Source organism: Amaranthus tricolor, chromosome 2 (assembly GCF_026212465.1).
Source record: "Amaranthus tricolor cultivar Red isolate AtriRed21 chromosome 2, ASM2621246v1, whole genome shotgun sequence".
Classification (NCBI taxonomy): domain Eukaryota; kingdom Viridiplantae; phylum Streptophyta; class Magnoliopsida; order Caryophyllales; family Amaranthaceae; genus Amaranthus; species Amaranthus tricolor.
In genome coordinates, this window is record NC_080048.1 from 39,475,704 (window position 1) to 39,498,640 (window position 22,937).

The 22,937-nt window shown below is 32.2% G+C and overlaps 2 protein-coding genes across 2 annotated transcripts; both read right to left on the bottom strand.

Annotated features, from left to right (window-relative positions):
- Window positions 1-1,653: 1,653 nt before the first annotated feature.
- On the bottom strand, window positions 1,654-11,209 carry LOC130805981 (uncharacterized). Its single transcript, XM_057670857.1, has 14 exons — window positions 10,797-11,209; window positions 10,579-10,687; window positions 10,366-10,467; window positions 9,899-10,003; window positions 7,812-7,895; window positions 7,615-7,730; window positions 6,816-6,917; window positions 6,619-6,732; window positions 6,458-6,514; window positions 5,977-6,043; window positions 5,733-5,786; window positions 5,180-5,254; window positions 2,294-2,329; window positions 1,654-2,128 (listed from the first exon to the last, which is right to left on the bottom strand). Exons 1-14 carry the CDS (start codon window positions 10,826-10,828, stop codon window positions 2,033-2,035), a joined length of 1,149 nt encoding a protein of 382 aa, XP_057526840.1. The 5' UTR covers window positions 10,829-11,209; the 3' UTR covers window positions 1,654-2,032.
- Window positions 11,210-14,468: 3,259 nt separating this feature from the next.
- Window positions 14,469-21,156, bottom strand: LOC130805983 (uncharacterized). Its single transcript, XM_057670859.1, has 4 exons — window positions 21,037-21,156; window positions 17,699-18,832; window positions 16,341-17,011; window positions 14,469-15,842 (listed from the first exon to the last, which is right to left on the bottom strand). The coding sequence occupies exons 2-4, from the start codon at window positions 18,805-18,807 to the stop codon at window positions 14,824-14,826; spliced, it is 2,799 nt and encodes a 932-aa protein (XP_057526842.1). The 5' UTR covers window positions 18,808-18,832; window positions 21,037-21,156; the 3' UTR covers window positions 14,469-14,823.
- Window positions 21,157-22,937: the final 1,781 nt, after the last annotated feature.

The following is a 22,937-nucleotide window of genomic DNA, read 5'->3' on the forward strand; positions in this document are numbered from 1 at the left end:
GAAGCTGAAACTTGTGTTTATTACGTGGTAGGTCCAAATTGTGACATACTCACATGTACACTAATTCAATTATATAAGAACAGAAACAAAGATGAATAGAACAATTTAAAAATTGTTAATTCAATGATTCGGGGTATGAATAATTGATATAAACGTTATCATTTATGTAATTGCTTTTTTGTATTCAACAAGTCAATTGTTATGTGTCCATAATTGATGAAGTTATATGCGCAACTTAAATTTCTTATTACTATCAAGGTTTTAATTAAAAATAATAAATTTGCTTTTACTTATAAAGGTGTATACATCAAATTTTTTAGTACTACCCAACTAAAAATCTAAATAAAACATATTAATGACATTGAAATAACAAGTACACCTCCAATTTTCATAAAAGAAAACGTATGTAATTGCAAAAGACTATATGGGACTAATAAAAGAAGAGACCTACATGTGAGTTGTTTGGCAAAATAATAATATTAGCTTATACTTTCTTTTATAGTTTTATCTACTTTAGGTGTTTTATTTACTTTTGAGATATTATTTATTTATCACTATTAAATTATAATTTATTATTCTCTTTACTTGTCCTATTTAGTTTTTCAATACTATTCATCAATCACTCTTATTATGTGATTTGTTCTTAATTTATAAGTTACAACATAGTTATGTGGAATCTTATTTAATTCGTCTTATTGTAAATTTTATTAATATTAATTTTTTATAATTTTTATTCAAGCACAATTAGAGATATTTAAGATTGAAAACGTGTATTGGCAAATGTGCCAAAACCAAATGGGACTAGTAAAGAGAATAGAAAGAGTATTAATCTACAAGTTAAAACATAGTCATGTGAGATCTTATTTAATTCGTTTTAATGTAAAGTTTATTAATATCAATTTTTATAATTTTTAATTATACATAACTAGATATATTAAAGATTGAATAAGTGCATTGAATAGAATACATAAAGTATATAAACACTTAAGATAAATAGGAGGGAGTATTTAAATATAATTAGATAGTATTTGACAATATAAAATTCATTTGAAAATTAAAAATTTAATTTTAATAATCAAATTTAAGAATTGAATGACATCTATATACTTGGAATTTGCAAACTTTAATACTTGACCAATTTAAAATTATTTGGAATTAACCCAATTTTACATTTTCAAATTCAAAATTTGTCATACGTAGTATTTGAGCTAATTCAACATTTAAAAATGAATTCCAAGTTGCCAAACATACGTAGAATTGTGTGGTCAATACATTGGTATATTTGCTAGTTGATTTTATTGGTTGTTATAAATCAACTTATTATAACAAGCTATTTCTACCAAAGTTTGATAAACTCTAGTAAAATCAAGTACTTCAATCAATTATAAGCTATTTGCCAAACAATCCCTATATTAGAGCTATTCATGTAAGGCATGCTCGTCAAGTTCAGTCCACCCAACTCGAAAAATAGACGGACTTGTACAGTTGTACATTTAGAAAAATTAAGAACGCTAGTATTCCCTCCGTCATTCAAATATATGAGAGTTTTTAAGTCCTATGCAAACTCATAGGAACAATAAAAGTACATCTTAGGGAAACTTTCTGATACGAGTTCGATCATCAAGTTTAAAACGAGAAACACCAAAGCCGACATCAAGAAATAGATAGGAGAGATTCACACGTCTTCCAAATAGTTCAAAATTTGTACAACTACTTGATACAAGGATGGGCTTCTAGATTATACTACTATATATATATCTGCTTCACTTAAAGTAATAACTGGCGTAATCCTATATAACAGCAATACTGGAAGCAAGTTAGTAGACGGAAGAAAGAAAACGCGCAGATGACCTAGTCCTATGCACAATGTGCAGCGTTTTCCCCTAAATTATCATTATAGGGCAAGAGAATACCCATTAACACGCCTGAAGCATGTCTTGAGTAAGAACTCGAGTATACCTCCAACAAGATGCCACTGCTGTATAGGAGGATAGTGGTAATCAGCATTAGGCCGCCGCCCTCAATTGAATATTCATTGACCCTTCCCGAGTTGTGCTAGGTATTCCTTGTCAGCTGTTGCAAGTCGATTTTGGAACTGAGACCACTCTTTCCTGCATCTCTCTCGGACCTGTGGTTATCGGATCAAAGAGAAGATAACAGAACAGAAATTCAGAATTTTATTGTACGAAATGAAACATTAGAAATAGTACAATGTGACATCTCATCTGCGAAAAATGAAATAGAAGATATTATAAATAAATACATAAAAAATGCCAATATAATATATGCCTACCCCTTTCCATGGAGCCTGTCCATTCTCAGCCTGGCCCTGAAAATGGATAGATGACTAATTAATACAAATCAGAGAAAATCAGACATTCCATAATAGAATTGGAACCTTAACAACCCAAGGATAAGTGTTCAGTAACAATTATTTAGGGAAGCAGTTTCTCTGACACACTCGTTCCCGCCACAATTTAGTGGCTACATGATCCTTTTTGTGTTGTCCCATATTAGTTTTCCTCACTTCCTTCCGTGGTAAGTTTTAGATTTTTGGCCCATAAATCTAATATCTAATTTACTTCATCCAACCCTACTTAAACGCATACACATTTCATACGATCACACAATCCAACCCACACCCCAACCCTAAAACAAAAGTCTCAAAACTCTTTACGTATCAACTAATATAGGACAAAGCAAGCATACTTTATTTTCCTTTAATTTTAGAAGAGAACAAGTCAACTAAACTGTTGGGAATAAAACTTAGTAATAGAAAAGATCATAGATAGCAGCCTTCTTATATCAATGCCCATCTAAACTGGCTCAAAATGTAGTTATTAAAACAATCACAATTTTGATCAGTTGGAAGTCTCAGATGCAGGACCTATCACTGATCTGGCATCAACCAGGGACAACGTTCAAAACACCAATATTCCAATATATTAAATACACAAGGCAAGCTTCGCATAAACAACCAAAAATATATTACTCTTCCATCCCTTAATGTTTCCCCCATTTTGACTTATACGCGAGCTATCAAGAGAAAATGAAGCAAACATCAAGACACAGACGAAGTGTATCATTCTATTTTTAAGGTCAAGAAAGAAATCTGAAACTTTAGATTGCGGCTGCAAGAAATTATGAAGAATAAGTCAAGTAGTTGAAATAAGTTATAGCAGAATAAAGGCATAAAAAAAATAAGCTAGAGGCCAAGTTTTATCCAACCGACATTAGATTAGAGGTACTTACTATATGGATCAAAATGTTGAATCTTTAAAAAGGATCAAAGTAGAAAGATGGGAGTAGCGGAAATGCGAATGCTTCGATGAATGAGTAGGCGCACCTTAAGCGATTGAATTCTAAACGAAGATATAAGAACGAGTTAGGAGTTGCAACGAAAGAAAATCGTTTAAGATGGTTTGAGCATGTGCAAAGACTGAATATTGGCAAACGGATAGAAAGATGGAGTTCAAGATACTTAAAAAGAGGTGTAAGAAAGACCGAAGATGACTTGCAGAACATAAGTGAAAAAAAAAAATTTAAGGATTTAGGCTTATAAATTGAGATGGTAGAAAAGCGGAATGAATGGAGAAGAATCCATGTGAAAGACCATTGGAACATATTGATTTATGTAGCCGACTTCGAACTTTTGAGATCAAATTTTTGGCCTTTTCGTTGTTGTTGTTTTGTGTGAAGAGCCAAACTGCCAACGACAATCCCTCCTTTGAGGATATTGTACAAGCTTAGGAGTTTCAAGAACATAATTGCAACAGAATCACTGATTAGGACAACGACCCAAAGATATTCCTTCCTCTCACTTTTTCTGAGTGCTATCTATTGGGTTATTTTCTATTTCACCTTCGTGTTGACAACAAGATACTCATCTTAAAACATTTTAAAGTCACTGATCTTTCAACTGAGAACAAAATGGATTGATTTAGCATAATTTGATGTCTGAAAGCTCGTAACCATTTCTACTATGGACTGACCTAAAGTCTGAAATTTGGTATGGGCTGCAGTGCACAGTCATTTTGATATAATTTCTAAGAAAATAGGATGATGACATAGGAAACTTAGCAGGGCCATGTTCAAGCCCTAGCACACAATCTGTTTGTATCTGACCATTTGAAGGCCAGACTAAAGTTGTATACATTTCCCATCTGTTCTGGCAAGAGGTCTCACTACTTGGTTTGGTTCTACCAAAAGAGATAAGTCTACCAAAATTTATAGAATGAGTTTTGCACGACTTCCTACCTTGTATATAAGTACGCTAGGATGTAGGAAGTAGGAACAACGTAGCGTAGAAAACCACCATGTTTTTTCGGTGTGATATCCCAACCATAAATATCATTCAAGTAGACATTTTTAGTGCTGATTATATGGAGATTCACGGAAATGGTACAACATAGATGGAAGGGGAAACAAACCATTGTACACAGATTTAACAAGAGAGGAATGAATTACATTGAAATAGACATAAATTTTGATCTTACCCGGTCGAACAACCGGAATTCAACCGACATGACCCATTTTCCTTAAAATAGGTGAATTTTTGAGTTTTACATCAATATTTTTGTGTTGTGGCCTACTATTGTTTTATCATTTTTATTATTTGAGTTTAATATTGCACAGTTAACTTGAAAAGTTATTTATGGCCAAATATAATAAGAAAAAATATTTTTAAAATGTCAATGAAAAGATTACATGGTATTTTGGCTATTTTGTAAGCATAAGAATAAAATAATAATTAAATTATAAACCACTGGGTCAAACACGACCGACTCAAAACTGACCCAACCAACCAATCTGGTCTACATTGAAAGCCAGGATACAGCCTACAGAATCTAAGATGATGTATCACTTTTAGCTCCATGAAGAGCTTCCATAAGTCACTCCAAAATCACATCTAATAATGCAATGTGTGAAATGTAAAATTCTGTCAAATCTCAAATTTTGAGCATATTCCCTTAATCATCTTATTTTGCTATACTTATATTTAGTTGCCTTACGGGAAGGAGAATACGTGAGGACAAAAGGAGAACTCAGGTAGGAGACCAAAGGCAGTTCATTCAGCAACATATTTGTCTTTCTTTGGTCTCACGATACTCAAAAATTGTTCTACCATAACATTTCACAATATTTAAGTAGCATGTTATTTTTACAAGTTTGACTTTACCTGATTTCCAAGAGATGGAATCACTTTATGAATTATCCATTGTTGATCTACAACACCAATTTTTTCATGTGCAGGCTGCAGAAGAAAGTTAGAAGTGGTTATGATGTCAAAAAAGTTAAGGATGCAGTATATTTTATTAAAACAAAAGATTCAAACAGCAATTAAACTTATATCCAGTAAATCAACTGCCAAAAATAGTACAAGTTAAAGACCATTCCAAAATTGTGAGGATGAGAGAAGTGAGTATATAATGTTATAAATACTAAAAAGGTATTCAAAAGAGTTAATTACTTGAAGTAAATGCATAATCATTGAAAATAATATAATCCAACTTGAAAGGAAATAGTAGATCAGGAAACTCCTAAAAAATAAGGTCAAGAAACAGCAACCTACAAATCTAAGAGGATTTAACTATCGGTGACAATATAAGTCTACTATGCATCAAAAACTCAGTGATGTGGTCCATAAAAATATGATTCACAAATTACTTTAGAGGAGAGGTGAATGAAAATATTTTAAAGAATCTCAGTAACATGTAGAACGACAGACTTACTTCAACACATCTTCTCAGAGCAAAATCTAGTCCCCACCCATGCACCAAGTCATTCTGCACCGATGATAAAATGGACAATCAGTTGGGAATCTCAAAACATTAGAACTGCTACACTGTCAAACTTCAACTGTAAAAACTTACATTACTCAATACTTAGCTAAAATATAGCAGATTATATAAATAATGCACACTTCCCAAAGTTAAAGCATAAAAGACAAAATAAGTAATATGCAAGATAGATTACCTGAATCATATGCCATACACAGTGCCAAGCATCCCGTGAAAAGACAGGGGCCATAATTTCCACAAATCTGCAGTTGCCACAACACAACTACAATTAGTAGGGAAGATGAAAATTAAGCCTGAGTTGGTTGTTATCTCTAATATTTCAAAAGTCAGAATAGAAAGTGGTTTCCATATCTAGAATCACTTCTCCTAATCAAATTATACAAACAGTATCAAATTTAGAGAACCCACATTCCCTATCAAGAACAACATTGAATTGTATTTCAGTAAAACAGTCAAGCTGTCAAGGCCTGACTGGGTACAGGAATGTGTACATGTTCACAAATGTAGCATGAGATAAATTTTATTTCATCAAATTCAGCAAACCTTCATTTAATCAAAGGAATATGGATAAAAACACTATATAACAGTGATCCACTTTTTTCCCCATCCATTACAATCATTTAACGTTACATGGTGCATGAGCAAAAAGAGCATACGCAGCACAAGGAGGCAAGTGTGGGTCAGAACACCAGCCTGGTTTCTCCTCCGTTTCCCTGGTAATCAACCAGATTAATTTGTCAGAGTGAAATAAGGATGAAAGATATATCTTTTGAGGGAAAAAAGGAGTTGGCCTCATAAGTTAGAGCAGGAGACATACTTGTGTACTTCTCTATCTCCTCTCCTTTTAGTCATCTCCCATGTCAAACCATTATTAGGTTCAAGACCAGGCTGAGAAATCTCCAGGCCATATTTCCGCACCAAATGGATATACCTGATAAATTTTTCAAGAAGAAAAGATGCCTAAGAATCTTGAATCTTATTAGAAACAGATTCACTAGCAAAACTTGAACTTACTTCTCTGCGTTGAAATGTTCCACACCGAGATCTTCATCCCAGATAAAGATGTAATCATAAGCAGCAACAACATCAGGGTGCAAAAATCGTTTTGCATACCACCTGCACAGCAGTTTAGTCAGACGCAAAACTGAGTATTAATGTTGAAGGTGAGGTAGAACAATAAGCTATATGATTCATTTCAAAGAAAAAAAGATGTATGATTAAGTCTTGTTCAAATTTGATGTTACTGACATCCAACATGAGCCACCTTGCATTTGCAGCTAATGGTACACGATTTTCTTCAAATTAGTGCCAAAAAAGGCCATAAATGTCGGTTTTCATATAACTCTGGACAGTTTTAAGCAGAACACAACCATTTACCACAATTCTGTAAGAGATTCAAGTTCTCACATGTCATCGGTTCTTGAATGGTGCTTTAAACAGTAAAAAAAAGAACAAACATGCAGTGAAGTATGTGAGGTAAAAAGCTGGCATAATACAGCAAATAATATTGCTTTTTAAAAATGTTATGCAGCTCACATTTCGAAATTCCAGACCAGAAGTCATTTTCACCATGCATATATCCATCACAAACAATAACATTAAATTCAATATGCCTCTAACACCCAAAAAGAATTTGCATGAGAAATCAAATTGACTAAGAATGAGAAATTGAGTAGAAACATGATATATACTTCCACTACTTGAACTAGATTCTATTATTGGACCTGCATTCACGATTATCTATATCAAAAGATGAAAAGAACAAGGCTATTAGTTTTGCATAAGCTGCAATATTTACAAGAGGGGTTCAAACCATTTTGTTTGCTTCCTAGCACCGATATGGATAGCTTGTTTTGACCATTCAAACTGATCCCATTCAGAAATCCGACCATCATAATGGAAAAGTAAAATTTGGAAATCCTCAGAAAACTGCAACACAGCATCTAAACTGATCAATGACCTTGAGTGAAAATAGAGACTTTCACTGACACATTAAATACTACTTTGTACCTTCTTTACAGCTGCGTTAATGTTGTCTTTCTGATCAAATCCAACAGTAAAAGTCACCAAGTATTTCGGCTTCTTTTTCAGATCCTGTATTAGGATGTGACAAGGTTTAATCAAAATAAGAAAAACTTAAGGGAAAAAAAAGTACTCAACCATCATAAAAACATAATACAAAAGTGGGGGAAGAGAAAGTATTCCTAAAGTCATACTACATTTAGATAAAATGTTATATCTAACAAGAGAATTGCTCTCCCCATGTCACCATAATTATGCTACAAGTTAACATTGACCTTAATATTACAAGATTGGCTTCATTGGTTGTTAATGAAAGATGTATTTAAGGAAAATGGAAAACAAAGATATTGTAAGACCGACAAGCAAAGTAAACCAACTAACAATCAATATTAGACTGCAAATACTCCCCAATGATTCAGCTCAAAATTTGCAAATATCTACTACTTCCATTGTTTTGAAATCATTAATCCTCAAATTAGCTCAACTACACAAAATCCCCAAATGCACAACTTTAGTATTTTAACTGTCAAAGATCATTCACTAATCGCTAGTGTAGTTTTCGATCTCAAATATATGGACTAGCTACCAGCCTAAGGGCCTAAAACCTAGAACACCTGAACTTTGGCAATCCTTTAGGTGTTAAGTATCGAAAAAATATTAATACCTAAAAATTATTCCCAGCTTTAGTCAAATTTTTGGCATGTGCAATGAATAATGAGCTAAAACAGGCTAAAATGTGGAGCTAAAAGGTGTCTATTGATATTGCAGCCTTTCAAAATTCCCTTCAGCAAAATGGCTTGTGTTTTTCTGCTAACAACTCCCGTTCTTTCATTTGATTTATTTAAACTAAGAGGTCATTTTACCAAATTATAAGTTGTAAGAAACAACTTAATTGCTTAAAATAAAACTCCGTCTCTCATAGAAAGATCCAAAATTGACATACAAGTAGAGACGCATTCATACAAAACCACAAATTGTATCCACTAAAGAAAAGAACCCTATTGCTAAGCCCACCACTTAATTTGATTAGGCACTGTCTTCTAAAAAAAATCTAGAAGCATTTGCAACTATTTCTTAAGTTCAGTCCCATCAGAAAATACGCCACATTTGTTCACAGGAAAAACCAAGTTTGGCATCCCAAGTAGATGATAAAAGACTCTTGCACCAAATTAGTCATTTCTCTCCAACCTAAGTACCAAAAGTTCGGCCAAGCGCGTATATTTTTAAAGAGTGTCCAGCACTTGTTACTACCAAAGCTATTGTAGCTCACAAAATTCGAGGATTCTAATCCAAAAAATGATCAGACTCCACAGAACATTCTCCCATGTGGATCTTACACACTGCATTAGTCACCAAGTATCCTAGGCCTCAAGTTTTTCTAATTAGCTTAAAGAAACCTTCATCTATCCGTGATTTGCAACTTTCAAATAAAGTCATCCACAAATACTTACGCAGTATATTAGGGAATGAATAAATTCTATCTCGAGTTCAAACAAATATGAGATTTATGAAATTCTAGTTTCCTGCAGAGAATGAGGTTAGCAAGACTGTACCGGTTTTGGCATAAAGAATACATACAATCTTGATACAGTCAAAGATTTGTAGCTCAGTAGTTTCATAGTGTTATGCACTATAATATAAAAATAGCTCATTAAATCATGTGTACTTATTCATGTAAAGTTGTAGTTGAAATTTGCCATCAAGGGTCAGCCTTTTCATTCATAAAGGTAAAGTAGCTTACATATGACATGCAAAACTTTGCCTAGAGAGCCACTAAATGGCATTGGGCTAACATATTGTTGTATGGAATGTGGCGAGTGGAAAACAATTCATTGATCAAGTAAAACAAAGGCCAAAACAATAAACCAACACTTAAACTAAGTTGTGGAATATAGGAATGCATGATCCACAAATTATCCTCAAACAGGAATACATAAACAAATGAAAAGTGGCCTATCTTCCCAAAAGGTGCAAGAGTGGAAACATGACACATTTCAGAATGGAAAAGGCATAGGTTAGACCTATATAAAAATAAAGCAACAATTAGATGTGGTCTGAAATTCTTTGAACTGTACCTCATTGGGTTCACCCCACAGTCTTCGGAGATAAAAGTCAGATTCTGCGACTACGATTCCTGGTGGTAACATCTCAGCACCACGAGGATTAGTAGGTACATATATCTGAAATAAGTTTAAGGACAATAATTATAATACAAGTGAAAACCACATGAGAACCTACAGAATGTTACTCTACAATTTACTGGAACAGATCAATGTTAAACTGCAGCTTGACAATGCAGAATATATTGTTATTATCTTATATAACAAGCATAACAAGTTAATTAACTATTATTTATATACATATAGGGTAAAGATTATTTTAGCATCTGTATAAACATCAATTATATGTTATATGTTAGTAAGGTAAAAATTTATCACCAATGTAGCTTCAATTGATATAATTAATGCTTACATTTTATGCTCTCCTAACACGTAGCTTTCAAGGTTACAACTTACAAATATCATTGTCCGTATAATTATACCTTAGGGATTGTTGGTGAACTAAGATCCTCATGAGGCTTACGGGAATCTTTGCGCTCTAAACTTCCATCGAAAACCGATACAAATCTTGAGGATGATTTAATCTGGAACCAAAAACATTATGTAATACTTAGCGCATAATACTTATGATTCCAAATTCGATTCAAAATAAAAATTTTAGAAAAAATTCTGAATTACAAAATGCATCAATGTACCTTATCAGAGAACGTCGGAAAAGATACTCCAATGAAAAATCCAAAAACAATCCCTAGAATAGTAGTCATAACAATTCTGGCGCTATCATTTGATCGTTTCAAAGCTCCACTGCCACAAAATACATTATATAAAAACAATCAATCACTCAATCAGGATATAAAAATGAAATTAAATGCATTATGAACATAAAAATTATACGACAATTAAATTAACAAACCTGCGATGTGAAGTACTCATCTTGTTATTCATATTAGTTTAGCAGCAATATTGAACATGAAACGAATCGCATTCATCAATTCAAGATTTCCGGCGCTTTCTGGAGTACTAAATCGCTTAAGTTCGCGATCTAGTACTCTTTAGACTTTAGAAAAATCGAATTAAAGAGGAAAAAAATAATATCAGCAAAACCCTAACAATTCGCAATTGATTAATTAAGTGAAAAATTGATAAAGTGTAGAACAACTTCAGATAGATTTGGGGAATGATGAGAGGAGAATTTTCGAAATTCAAAATCAAAATCAAATCGAATGATGAAGGAGAAAATTGTTGTTGGTAGTGATAAAAGGAAAATAGCGCTGTTTATGTGTGGAGTGAACCAACCAAGATTTGCCACTTAGAAAGTCTACAAACATGTGTCAGGGTCTTAAATAAACCCCTTGTTTTTTCTATTAATTGAGGTAGGCTGGCTATTAGAGATTATATCATTTTTTACCAATTCTTAGTGCAGTGAAATGAAAAGCGATTATTATTAGAATTGATTTTTATAATAATCATTACACTTTAATGTATTTTTTTTCATTTTAAAGAAGTTTTTATTTATCATTTTTAAGTGATTTATTTGTTGTTCTTACATATTTTTTACTAACTTTCTAAGATATTTTTTTCATAAAATATTTTTTTATTAATTATGGTCACATTCTAACTTTCTTTTAATACTTTTTTAATGTATCTTTACTTTTTTTCATGAAATTATTATTCAGTAAAATAATATATCTATTCTATAAAAAATCTATTTTTCTTAATTCCCTTTGTGAAAACTTTATCAAGTAACGGTAAATTCTGTAATACTAAAAATTTGAATGGTAGAAGACAAATACTTTATACTTACATCTCTTCTAAAGACAAGTTAGTAGGAATGTAGTCCAAGAAACTTCACAAACAAAGGGCTTGTAATTGCAAATTTTTACGCTTACCTTTATTATTGTTCTTTATCTATGAGAAAAAATAAATTTAAATAAAATTTTATTAAATTCGTTTTAATGTTATTTTTTATTATATCAATTATAGTTTAAAATTATGTGTAATTAAAATTATTAAGAGTTAAAATAGTTATAAAAAAAAAGAATAATAAGAGTATACTCTTTATATTTTGTAAAAAAATACTCTCTATCCCATAGGCAATTGGTAGAAAATTTAAGAAAATAAGAAAAATGATATATTTTATGCAAAAATATGAGAAATGTGTAAAATAAAAAGATTGGAAATCGTCATCATCATTTGATCTAATATATCCCCTCATTGAAACTATGATCAGGATTTAGAAAATATAAGAAGATAACAACTCATTTTTAAAAAGGAAAATGTGACCATATGGTCTTTCAACTTGAGTAAGATTTACAAATAAATTATCTAAAAAAATTTTAATAGTCCAAAACATAAAAATAAATAAAATACTTATAAATAAATAAATAAAATTGAAAATCATGGTAAAAATATATAGAAATCAAATAAATTTAATTCAAGTGGGACCGGGGAGGAAGTATGTAGTTGAACTAACCTTAAATCACATGACTGCAACATAATATTGACCTGTCTGATTCTTGGCCTTTGGAGGCCATCTTGTTTGTCCTTTTCAATGCAACATCATGGATCATGTTTTTTTATTAGTTGTGTTTCTGTGTATTTGTGTATGTATAAACTTGTTAAAATTATCTAGAGTTTTAATATTAACTTATAGAGTCCCGTAGAATGTACGGTTTTTTTAACATTAACACATATAAATATATGATATTAAAAAAAGCTAGAAATATTATGGAGTAGAAACAATCAATGTTTACAGCTATATGTATGAATTAACTATGTAATTTTGAAAATTATCAACACTATATTGAACAATATATTATATTCTTGAATTTACTCAATTTAACTATAAACAAATGTTAGTTAAAGATACTATAGTAGATATATTACTCAAGATCAATTGCCATGTCACTAGTCTTTAGCCAATCAGTGGATTTTATTTGGCAAGTTCTCTTAAATTGTAACACTTAAATTTTCCAAGCTTTTTATTATAATGTATGATACTCCTACTATTTTTTTCGTTTCAAATTACTTGTAACATTACAAATACATTATTTATTAATTAATTTTGACTGGTCATTAATTTTTAATTTATAAGTTATATATAGTCAAGTGAGATTTTGTTTAATTCGTCTCAATGTAAATTTTATTAATATCAAATCTTTATAAATTTTATTATATATAATTGGAGATATTAAGGATTGAATTATTGCATTGAACTGCGTAAAAAATTAAATATTGCAAATATTTTGGTTGGAGGAGGAAGCATTTTTTATGTTTTACTTTCTCCTATTCCTTTTAAATGTCTCATTTAAGTTGAACACGAATATTAAGAAAGAGAGAAATCACGACAATTGTCGATATCCATATGGTAGTTAAAGTATTTAAAACAATTATATAGCTAATAGGGGTAATTTTTTTTAATAAAATAGAACTCATCGAGAGATGATTACAACGATTGTAAAGTAATAAGGATATTTTTGTATAAAATAGAACTCATATCGACAAATTGGTAAAATTAGTCTTTACTTAAAATAGAAAGGGACAAATAAGATTAATTTACCAAATAAGAAAATAGGAAAACTAAAGAAATAAGAGGGAGTATTATATATGTTAAATTAAATTTTAAGAAATTTAATACATAATTTTAATTATTTATGGGTACTAAAAAATTATAAAAAATTAATATCAAGAAAATATGTGATTAGACGATTCAATCTAGATCTTATTTAACTATAACATTAACTACAACATATAAAATAAATTTGAAAGACGAATATTACTAATAATTCTAATCTATCAAAAATTTCAAAACAAAGGAGAATTTAGTATACATTTGTATACAAAAAAGTGTGCAAAAAGAATCGAAAGCACAAAAGAGAATGCATAAGCTTTATTAATAGTGAAAGAAATAATTAAAAAAAAAAAGGGATAACTTTAGAGGAAAATAAGGGGATATTAATATTAATGCACAACAAGATTACATTTGTTTTTAATCTTGAAATTAAACTCTTTTATTTAGTGATTAAAGAAAGATTAATAAGTAACATTATGTTCCACATGAAGTTACTAATGATAGGATTACATGTTCATGTTCGATTAGCTATCCCACTAATTGTGTGTCATTTTGTAAACTAGTCGTTACTCATTTTTCATTACCAAAGTATATTTGTTTTCCCACCAAATTATGAAGTATTCCGTCTGATTTAATTTTGTTTGTTACACTTTGATTAAAAATATAAATTTTTTTGTCAAATGTAATAAACAATTAAAATTACGTTTGGTCTCTTACACGATAATTGATGACAATAATTATAAAATGTTTTACTTCATGTTTTACAATAAAATTAGAAATCAGAAATTTGACTTTAGTATAAGATTTATAAATTTCTAAATTTATTATTTTGCAATTTCTTATTAAATCAATAGACCAATTGAATTACTTTATTCATTTTCTCAATCAATTAGAAAAACTTTCTATAAAAGAAGATTTTAAATGTAACCAATAAAAGAATTTCAAAATAAAATACGTAACCAACACTCTGAAACAAAAGGAGCACTAAATATCAACAAAGAACAAAAATGGGAATGAAAATTTTCAAAGGGTTCTCCTTATTAAATAATGTAAATGTTTGGCTTTGATTACAAATATACAATCCAATTAAACAAATTTTTGAATGCTTAAAGTTGAATATTAGTCCCCTCTATTTTTGATGAGGAAAAAACTAAAGAACAAGAACTATTACAAATGAGTCAAAATCAAGTGGTCTATCCTATCTTTTGGGTTGGACATTAGCTTTTTATAATTAAATACTTTTTTGGGGTATCGGGTAGGCTCAGAAAAGTGAAGGGTTACAACAAGAATCGAACCCGATTTCCTCTGGGGTAAAGCAGTACATGGTCCAAATGGGACACGCCCCGATTCTCTTTTGACAAGTAAATACTTAAAACTTGGCACACCGATTAGGCAGGCCTGTGTCATGATGCACAGTTACAATCTCCAGTGCAGTACAGTTTATCACATCCATTCTCAACTTAGCCCCAGCTGCCTTTAAGCCCTTAAGCGAAACCGGCTGATTGAATAGATTAAGCGAGGGCAATCGAGAAGCCGAAGGCAACTTACCATTAGGCAAATAGTTTCGGAAATCCTCTGCCAAAAGAGGTACCTCGAAATCTCCCTTGTCGTGCCTGACGACATTGTCCTTAGCACTAATGTGTGCGCCAGGCTCCATATGATTAGTCGAGAAGCTAGCTTGATTAGGGAAGTTCGGGTAAAGACTTACATAGCCTCGTAAATACATCATATCGATAAGGAACTTTTTCCATGAAGCTTGCCATCCATTGGTTCGGGACCTAGGAATCTGAACTGGGTTTTGCTTGGCGTCCTCAGTAAACCGCATATTCATATACACGTAAAACTCTCTCCAATGCTTAGGGAAGAAAACGGCTCCCCAACTGCAGGGAAGTTGATGGAGATAAGGCGTGTTTGGATGAATGCGCGAGAAGAATTGGGTTGCATTCCACTTGGGTCTTTCTTTCACAACTTCAACCAAACGAGGTGTGTAAAGAGAAATCGAGGACAGCTCAGGAAGCGATATTTGTGGATCGTAATGATAAGCTAAGAGGGCATATTTGATCCATAGATAGTAGTAAGGAGACACTTCGATATCATCTTCGAGTAGGAGACCGAAATCATCGTCTGAAGCTGGATACCAACTCTCACTCACTGCACGAATTAGTCCTCCTTGAATGATTCTTCTCCTTATGGTTTTTGTCCCGTGTGGCCATTCGAATGTGCCTAGTAGCTTTATCGTTGGCTCGTCGACTTTGCTGTCTACGTTGAAAGAGATAGGAATGTCATCGCCTAAGTAATAGGCGTTGCTGAGCGACTTGAGAAGTCTCTTGAGAGAGCCAACCCGGTTTTGGGTTATAATATTGACGGAAATTCTCATCATGTTCCAATCTGCATCAAGTGTATAGGTCAGGTTAGAGTGTGGTTTATTGAATCAAAAATTTGATAGCAATGGAATAAGAAAATGTCTATGATAAACTATATGGCATAATCCGGGCCTGCAATCATCAATTTAAGCTTTTAGTTGAGTTGGTTTCTAGAGATGTCAGAGCTAACGTGACGAAAGGTTACGGGTTTGAATCCCATCCACCCCTCATTTCAAAATGGAATGTTTAACCTCATACAGGTCCAGGAACCAACTCAACTAAAGGCTTAGCCGATGGTTGAAGCCTATAATATGTTATATACTCTATCAGTCTAAAGGCCTTAAAACCCATGTTAGGAGCCAAGTGAGGACAATGTCACATGATTCGCTAATCATCTCGCGAATCGAATCGAAAAAAAGCGAATTATGATCAATTTAAGGCTATTTTTGAACCATTTTGAGCGAATCGCGAACTCCTAAAGCGAACTAACTAGCGAATTACGTTTCACTGAGTGAGAACTTACTTGGCAAAGCTGTAGATCTCAAATCAGACATCCAAAGAACCTTAGGCACAGATTCTCTAGGTAAAAGAACCAAACCAGAGCTGTTTTTACTATTCTCGGACGCCATTTTCAAAGCCTTTCGCACATCAGAATCGATGTCGTTTACAGCTATTAATACACTAGGATTATGCATTTTCATCAGGCCTTTCATGCTAGCATAAACACTCTGCACTACAGGCACTTCTGAATTCGATACACCCGAAAGTGCACCAACACCCAGGTCAAATATCTTAAACCTTCTCTCTTTACAAACAGACTTGGGCCAATTCAAAGCCGTGGCAGCGTCTTCACAAGGACAGAACTGCCCCCCAGAGACGACAATATAAGCCTTCTTACCAACAGTAGACCTAAACTTTTCGAGAAGAGGAGCGAGGACCTTCACTTCGTCGATGGAGTGAGCATAAAAGAGTGCATCAATCTTTTGAGGATACATTGCAGCCCATTGTGTTACATAACCACTTGAAAGGGCTCTCCACCACTGATCATCTCTTACTTGGACAATATCTTTGAAAATTACTGTGGTTTCGGATACATAGGCAAGCCGATGTTCACTATCCCCCCACGTTTCCTTGTCACTCGGGTCAACTGGAAGCACAAAGGATCCAGCATTTCGGTACTTCTGAAGCTGATAACTGCAGATCAATACAGGACATTTAATTATCTTGCACAAAAGTATGTTCATTCCGGTGCCCCAATGCCATAAAAAAGCTCTAACCTTTGAAGGTTTGGGGGTCAGATGTACAAAACCTTACCCTTGTTACTGATAACAAAGAGGTTATTTTCATTTAATGGGAGTGCATAAAAACTTATCTTTTCAGTTTGTTTGGTTATCGGTATTAATTAATGGAAATGCTAATGAAAAGAGTGTAATTTTGGGTTGAAAGATTTCTGGATAAGTTTAATGCTCATGCTTGTTCTACGTTCAATCATCTCATTTTCTTCACAAAAATCATTCAAATGCAGTACCATTTAGAGAGGTGGTATTAGATAATAATAGAAAAATATGACCAAGAAAACTTTTTAATGATTAAAATTTAATCACCATGGGAATAACATGATACATCAAAATTTGCACTACAAATCATTGTCATTACCAGCATTTAGTATGAACAACCAAACAGATCGTAAAAGCTCAAGCATATATCCACCTATAAAGTGCTATTATAACTAGACATATACAATATTGAACACTAAGAACACTTCAATGAAAAAGGAAGAAGCTCATTGAAAGTTAAACATTTAACACATCAATTAACATGGTTACTAAGAGCAAGAAATGTATCAAAATAACGCGGATTAGATATGAAGTTTTGACGTACCTTAGGTGAAGATCTTCACCCGTCATAAAAGTCATTGGATTCTCGATGAAAAGAGTCTTAACAAGCTCCGCGGACAAGAACCATGAGCTCGAGAGAAAGTCGACCTGCACCACCTTTTCGACAAGGATATCATAGGCGGGATCAGGTAAATACAAACCTGCCTCCTTGGACCGGAACTTCCTATAGCTGGGGAAGGTAAAATCCTTCTGTCTGAAAGGTAGAATCCTCCCTATGCTTCCTAGAACAGAGTTCTTGTACTTTTCTGTGCCTGCAACATGAGATAAAATCTGAAGCATTTTCTTCCCTGGTATCATATCATCATCCACAATATACACAAGATCAGCTTCAGTTTGTAAAGCCATTTGGAACCTTCCATAGTATTTAAAATCATAATTAGACCCAACAAAACTAATCCTACTATCATTATAGCTTTGCACAATTCTTCGTAGGGAAAGCTCATTTGGGCTCCCAAATGCAAGTACCCAAACATGATGAAACGGAAGAGTTTGATGAAGCAAAGAATCTAGCTGTGCACAAAGTGTTTTTCTTTTGAAATGGTTTAATATGACCGTAACTTTTGCTCTATTAGGACCCTTTAAATCCCATTTAGACGGCATTGCCATCAGTTCGGAAAGAGTTTCAGTGCCTAAATTCTTGCTCTGAAACTCCAAAACCTCGTCATAAAGCTCTCTCTTTAGCTTGATCATTTGAAGATCATTCGACTTTTTTTGCATGAAATCGATCTTTTCGTGCTCACAAACCTCCGAAGGAGCAATTGGTTGCATTTCCATTGCTAGCAAGTTAGATACTTCTTGATAGTGGCTCACAATATGGGGTTGGATTATATAGTCTTTCCATTGTTTTGCGATTTGCGTAGCCCACGAAAAGTCTGGTTTAGAGCGTAGATCAACTGATGGGCTCATGTAATACAAAAGAAAGGTTGCATACACAGCAAAAGCAAACTGTAAGCAAGTAAGTGTCGTTACAAGTCGAGTCGAAGTACTCTTATGAGTTTTCACCTTCCCTTTTCCTCCTACATAATCACTCAACACCCCTTCTAAAAAATCTCCACTTTTAGCATGTGTACTTGAGCTTTTATAGAAACCCATTTAGTATTTTTGTTCAAAGAACCACCTACACACAAAAAAAAACGAACTTAGTTTAGTTATAATGAAGGTCTAGGGAGGGTTGGATGATAACAGACCATACTCTTATCAAAAGAAATAAGCAGGTTGCAATCAGTAAGACCCTTAGCTCAAAAAGTAAAACAAAGTACAAAAACGCATAAACATACAATTCTTTGTACCTTAATCAACTAAGATTTCCGTTACTCTTGTGAATACAAAATAATCATCGACAAGGCAACAACAACACTGATAAGGGTTTCAACCAAATCCCGAGTTACAGAAAGGAAAAGAATTTGGTAACACAAAAGGCTATGAGTTAACAGAAGAGGTGCAAATAGTGTTGTGATTTTGCATTTGGAATGCAACAGAACGTGTGCAAACTTGTTTAAATACAAGTATGAATTTTGCTTTTAGAAGCAAAATGAAGCATTCATGAAAAATGCATCCTAGATCACATGGGTCTTAAGAGCTACTTAAGGCTAAATATTCATTAAATAAGAGTTTGTTTGGTGTAACAATGCTTCATATTCACTGCTTATAATGTAGTATTTCACTCAATCTCACTTATCAAAGCCAGTTTTGCTGCCATAAAAAGGGGCTAATCCTGCGTTTAAGTGCAGGCTCTAACTTCACGAATAATTGTTCTTATATGTACAATATCTTCCTTGATGGTAGAAAATCAATTTACATCTTTAACTAAAGAAGCACACGGGATCTATGTTTTGTTAATAGGGTAATTATATTTAATGTCGGTATTTATCGAGAAATCAATTCAACCAAAAAATCTAAGTTGGTGATTGAAGTCCGATAGTATCTTTTATGTTAGGCCGTGATGATTTGTCATATAATTACCCAATGGGCCCACTCGTATGGACTCACCCACATAATCAAAATTTGTTATTGGGCTTGTACACAACAAGACCTGCATAAGAAGAGAGTTGACTGCACAGAAACCCAATGATATTCCATCCTAAAACCAATTGTATTAGAAGGAGTAGTCCATCAAGTTTATATGTTAGTCAATCTCTATCTAATTCTTCAACGTGGGATTACATGTGGGTTATTTACTAACATTTTATACCATATTATGCCCTCTCACATGAGATCCCAACGGGTTAGAACTTGTGTAGATTTATAATAGACTCTCTCATACATGAGACTAAATATTCCACCTAAAATAAGAAGTGAATGAGATTCGAACACATGACCTCACATTATAATATCATATCAAGATATCAACTTAAGCAGAAAATTAATGTTGATGATCAAAGTCCAAAATATGTTGTACACCCTATTAGTTTCAACATTGAGTAATTCAGCACTACAACTTTTAGATTTTTTACCCTAAATGGCAAGGAGTTTTCTAAGATCTTAATCACTAATGATAAGAGAAATAGCAAGCACTAGGAGTAGTTTTTTTGTTTATTTAATTACAATGACCCTTATAGTTATATTGTTGAGATTAACACTTTTAGCAATTTTTATTTACCATGAACCACCTCATGTTGTAAACAAGTGTTGTAAACCTTGTTTACATGGGGTGAATTGTACCTCATGCAAATGGTGAAATCCAAGATTATATAGAACAACAATCCCTTATTAGTAGACCTAAAAATTATTCAAATATAAGTGACACTCAAATCACCATTGTATCTGAAACTTTCCGTTTTTTCCCTGATAATTCTTGGTGGACTAGAAAATTTTTACGTGCAAGGGGAGGTAGTAAAGGTGTAAGAAAAAGGCTTCAATCAGTATGCTAACTCATAATTCTCAATTTGCTATATTTTTTTACCAATTTATTTACATTTAAAATTTTAGCCAAAATGAAAAAAATATTTGATAAAAAACTCCCCATCAATCATCATACTCAAAAAAGTGGAGATTTGGATATTGTATTAGTTGGAACAAGTATCGATTTCTCCAAATGTTGTTGGATTTTAAGCCTAACAAAAAGAGTGGAAATTTTAAAAAAATAAAAACTTAATTCTAAAATTTATCCCAATGAAACAAACAAGCTTAAGTTAATACATAATTTGTAAAACCCAAGTCCCAAAGACCAAAGTTAATATGAAAGAGATTAAAATAACAAAATAATTAATCAAAGAAGTAAAATAAATTAATATTTCCAGACAGAATCACTAAAAAAGTGAAGTAATTACAGATTAAATACCCAACAAAAATGATTTAGAAGAAAGTCAAAGTAAAAATTACCTTAGAAATAAAGAAATGAATCAAATCAAAACTATGTTGGGACACGAAGAACACTTTCCTTGTTCTTCACAAAAGAATATCCTCGAACTTACAAAACCTTCAAAGAATTAACTTAAACTGCAAATATTGTATGAAAAAAGTTAGATTAATGGAATTATATATATGTAAAATGTGAAGGTCGGTACAGTTGACTTTCAATGTACAAATATGAAGTTCTGAATAACAAAAATGGCGGCAAAAAATGGGTTAATGATAATCTACCCAACTTTGGTCAATACTCAATATGAATATGCAAGAAACCCATGAGGGTATATGACAAAAAATTGCTTATTATTGTTGAAAAAAGAAAAAGTAAAGAAAATTTTATTTAAAAATCTCAACTAGGTCTATTAGGCCCAAGCATAATAAAAATACGATAACGGTTGCAATCATAGTAACGGAACAGTTGATATGTTATTGAAAGTAATGCCATTATTATTCAAGATCCTATATTGATTGGGCTCGGTGAGATTTTGTGCAAGACAACGCTCTTGATCGGTGGGTTTGTGGGCCCAAGTCCTCGGGTGTTCCATGTCCACACGAATGGGCCACGGTGAGATTATATGACAAATTGTCACGGCTTAATAATCATAACACCCAATATCTGTCGAAACCATAACATATCGCTTGATCTAGCCCAAAACGTGAATTTTTTACATCTTTACAACTCGGAAAATATCAGTTTGTTGTTTTTGAAACCTTTACAACGCGAAAGATGCAATGTGATACAGCCTTATGTTTACACTAGTAAGGTAGCTTGTAGGTCATTGTAGTTGTATAATTGTAGTAATTTAAAATTTAGTTTTCTAGTTAGTTTTGTAATAATATTGTTCCGAATAATAAAAATTATGATAGCTTTTTGTATACGAAAAATATACGGAGAAACTTTTAATTTTAAAGCTACTATAAATTATAAAGTCATAACAAATTATACTTTTTCTTGGTAATAATAAGATTTCCACAAATTGTAAAAATGCTATTAAAATAATATTTTAACCAAATTAAACAACAAATAATTATTTAAATTGTTATGTCGTATACATATTTGATCAGCTTTTACAAATTTCCTTTAATTACCCTTGTAAGATCTTCACTTTTACCCTATTTTTTCCAAAAATATAAAAGATGAGATTTTTTAAGTTGGTCATTAAAGATAGAATTTTGAAATTAAATTTCTCAAAAGTTAATAATGGAGTTTGGTATTGTTTGAGAGAAAAAAAAATAAAGAAAAAGGATGAGGAAAAAGTCACTATGTTTAGGGGAGATGCCATTATAGAAGCACAAACAAAAACGATTATGGTATGAAATTGATTGGATTTTTGTGAATTTAGTTTCTTTTTAAAACCAAACAAAAAATTATGGGTAATTTGAATATGGTCTAAAACGTGTAGTACACAATAACATTCATAGTGGAAAGCAACTGATAAATCTCAATATTTATTCTGAATTTTGTTAGGCCTTCAAGGTCATGGAGAGAGTAGTTTCCCTTACTTTTTGTAGCCTTTCCTCTTGTGGGGGTATAGTACTTACCCTTACTTTTAGTGGCTTTTCCTTTAGTGGGCTATAGTATATCCTTCCTCGTACTACACTAATACTAAAATTGACAATACAAATTATTAATTTCTGTGAATATCATTAAAAATAAAAAATGAAAGAAAATATATAAATAAGAAATATATATATATATATATATATATATATATATATATATATATATATATATATATATATATATATATATATATATGAAGAAGTTCAAGTGCAAACCATTTTTATATAAGAATTGTCATAATCAAATGTTTAACAAAAAAGTGTTATTTTTTTCTAAAAATGTACTACTTTTAGGCAAAAAAGTGTTACTT

What these genes read in the sequence shown, in the direction of transcription:
- LOC130805981 (XM_057670857.1), bottom strand. Translation starts at nt 10,828, where the DNA reads ATGAATAACAAGATGAGTACTTCACATCGCAG. An exon ending in TTAACGCAGCTGTAAAGAAG is followed by an intron (nt 7,731 to 7,811) that starts GTACAAAGTAGT and finishes GCTGTGTTGCAG; the next exon opens with TTTTCTGAGGATTTCCAAAT. An exon ending in GTGTATGGCATATGATTCAG is followed by an intron (nt 5,787 to 5,976) that starts GTAATCTATCTT and finishes TCATCGGTGCAG; the next exon opens with AATGACTTGGTGCATGGGTG.
- LOC130805983 (XM_057670859.1), bottom strand. Translation starts at nt 18,807, where the DNA reads ATGGGTTTCTATAAAAGCTCAAGTACACATGCTAAAAGTGGAGATTTT. An exon ending in GGTGAAGATCTTCACCTAAG is followed by an intron (nt 17,012 to 17,698) that starts GTACGTCAAAAC and finishes ATTGATCTGCAG; the next exon opens with TTATCAGCTTCAGAAGTACC. An exon ending in GAGATCTACAGCTTTGCCAA is followed by an intron (nt 15,843 to 16,340) that starts GTAAGTTCTCAC and finishes CACTTGATGCAG; the next exon opens with ATTGGAACATGATGAGAATT.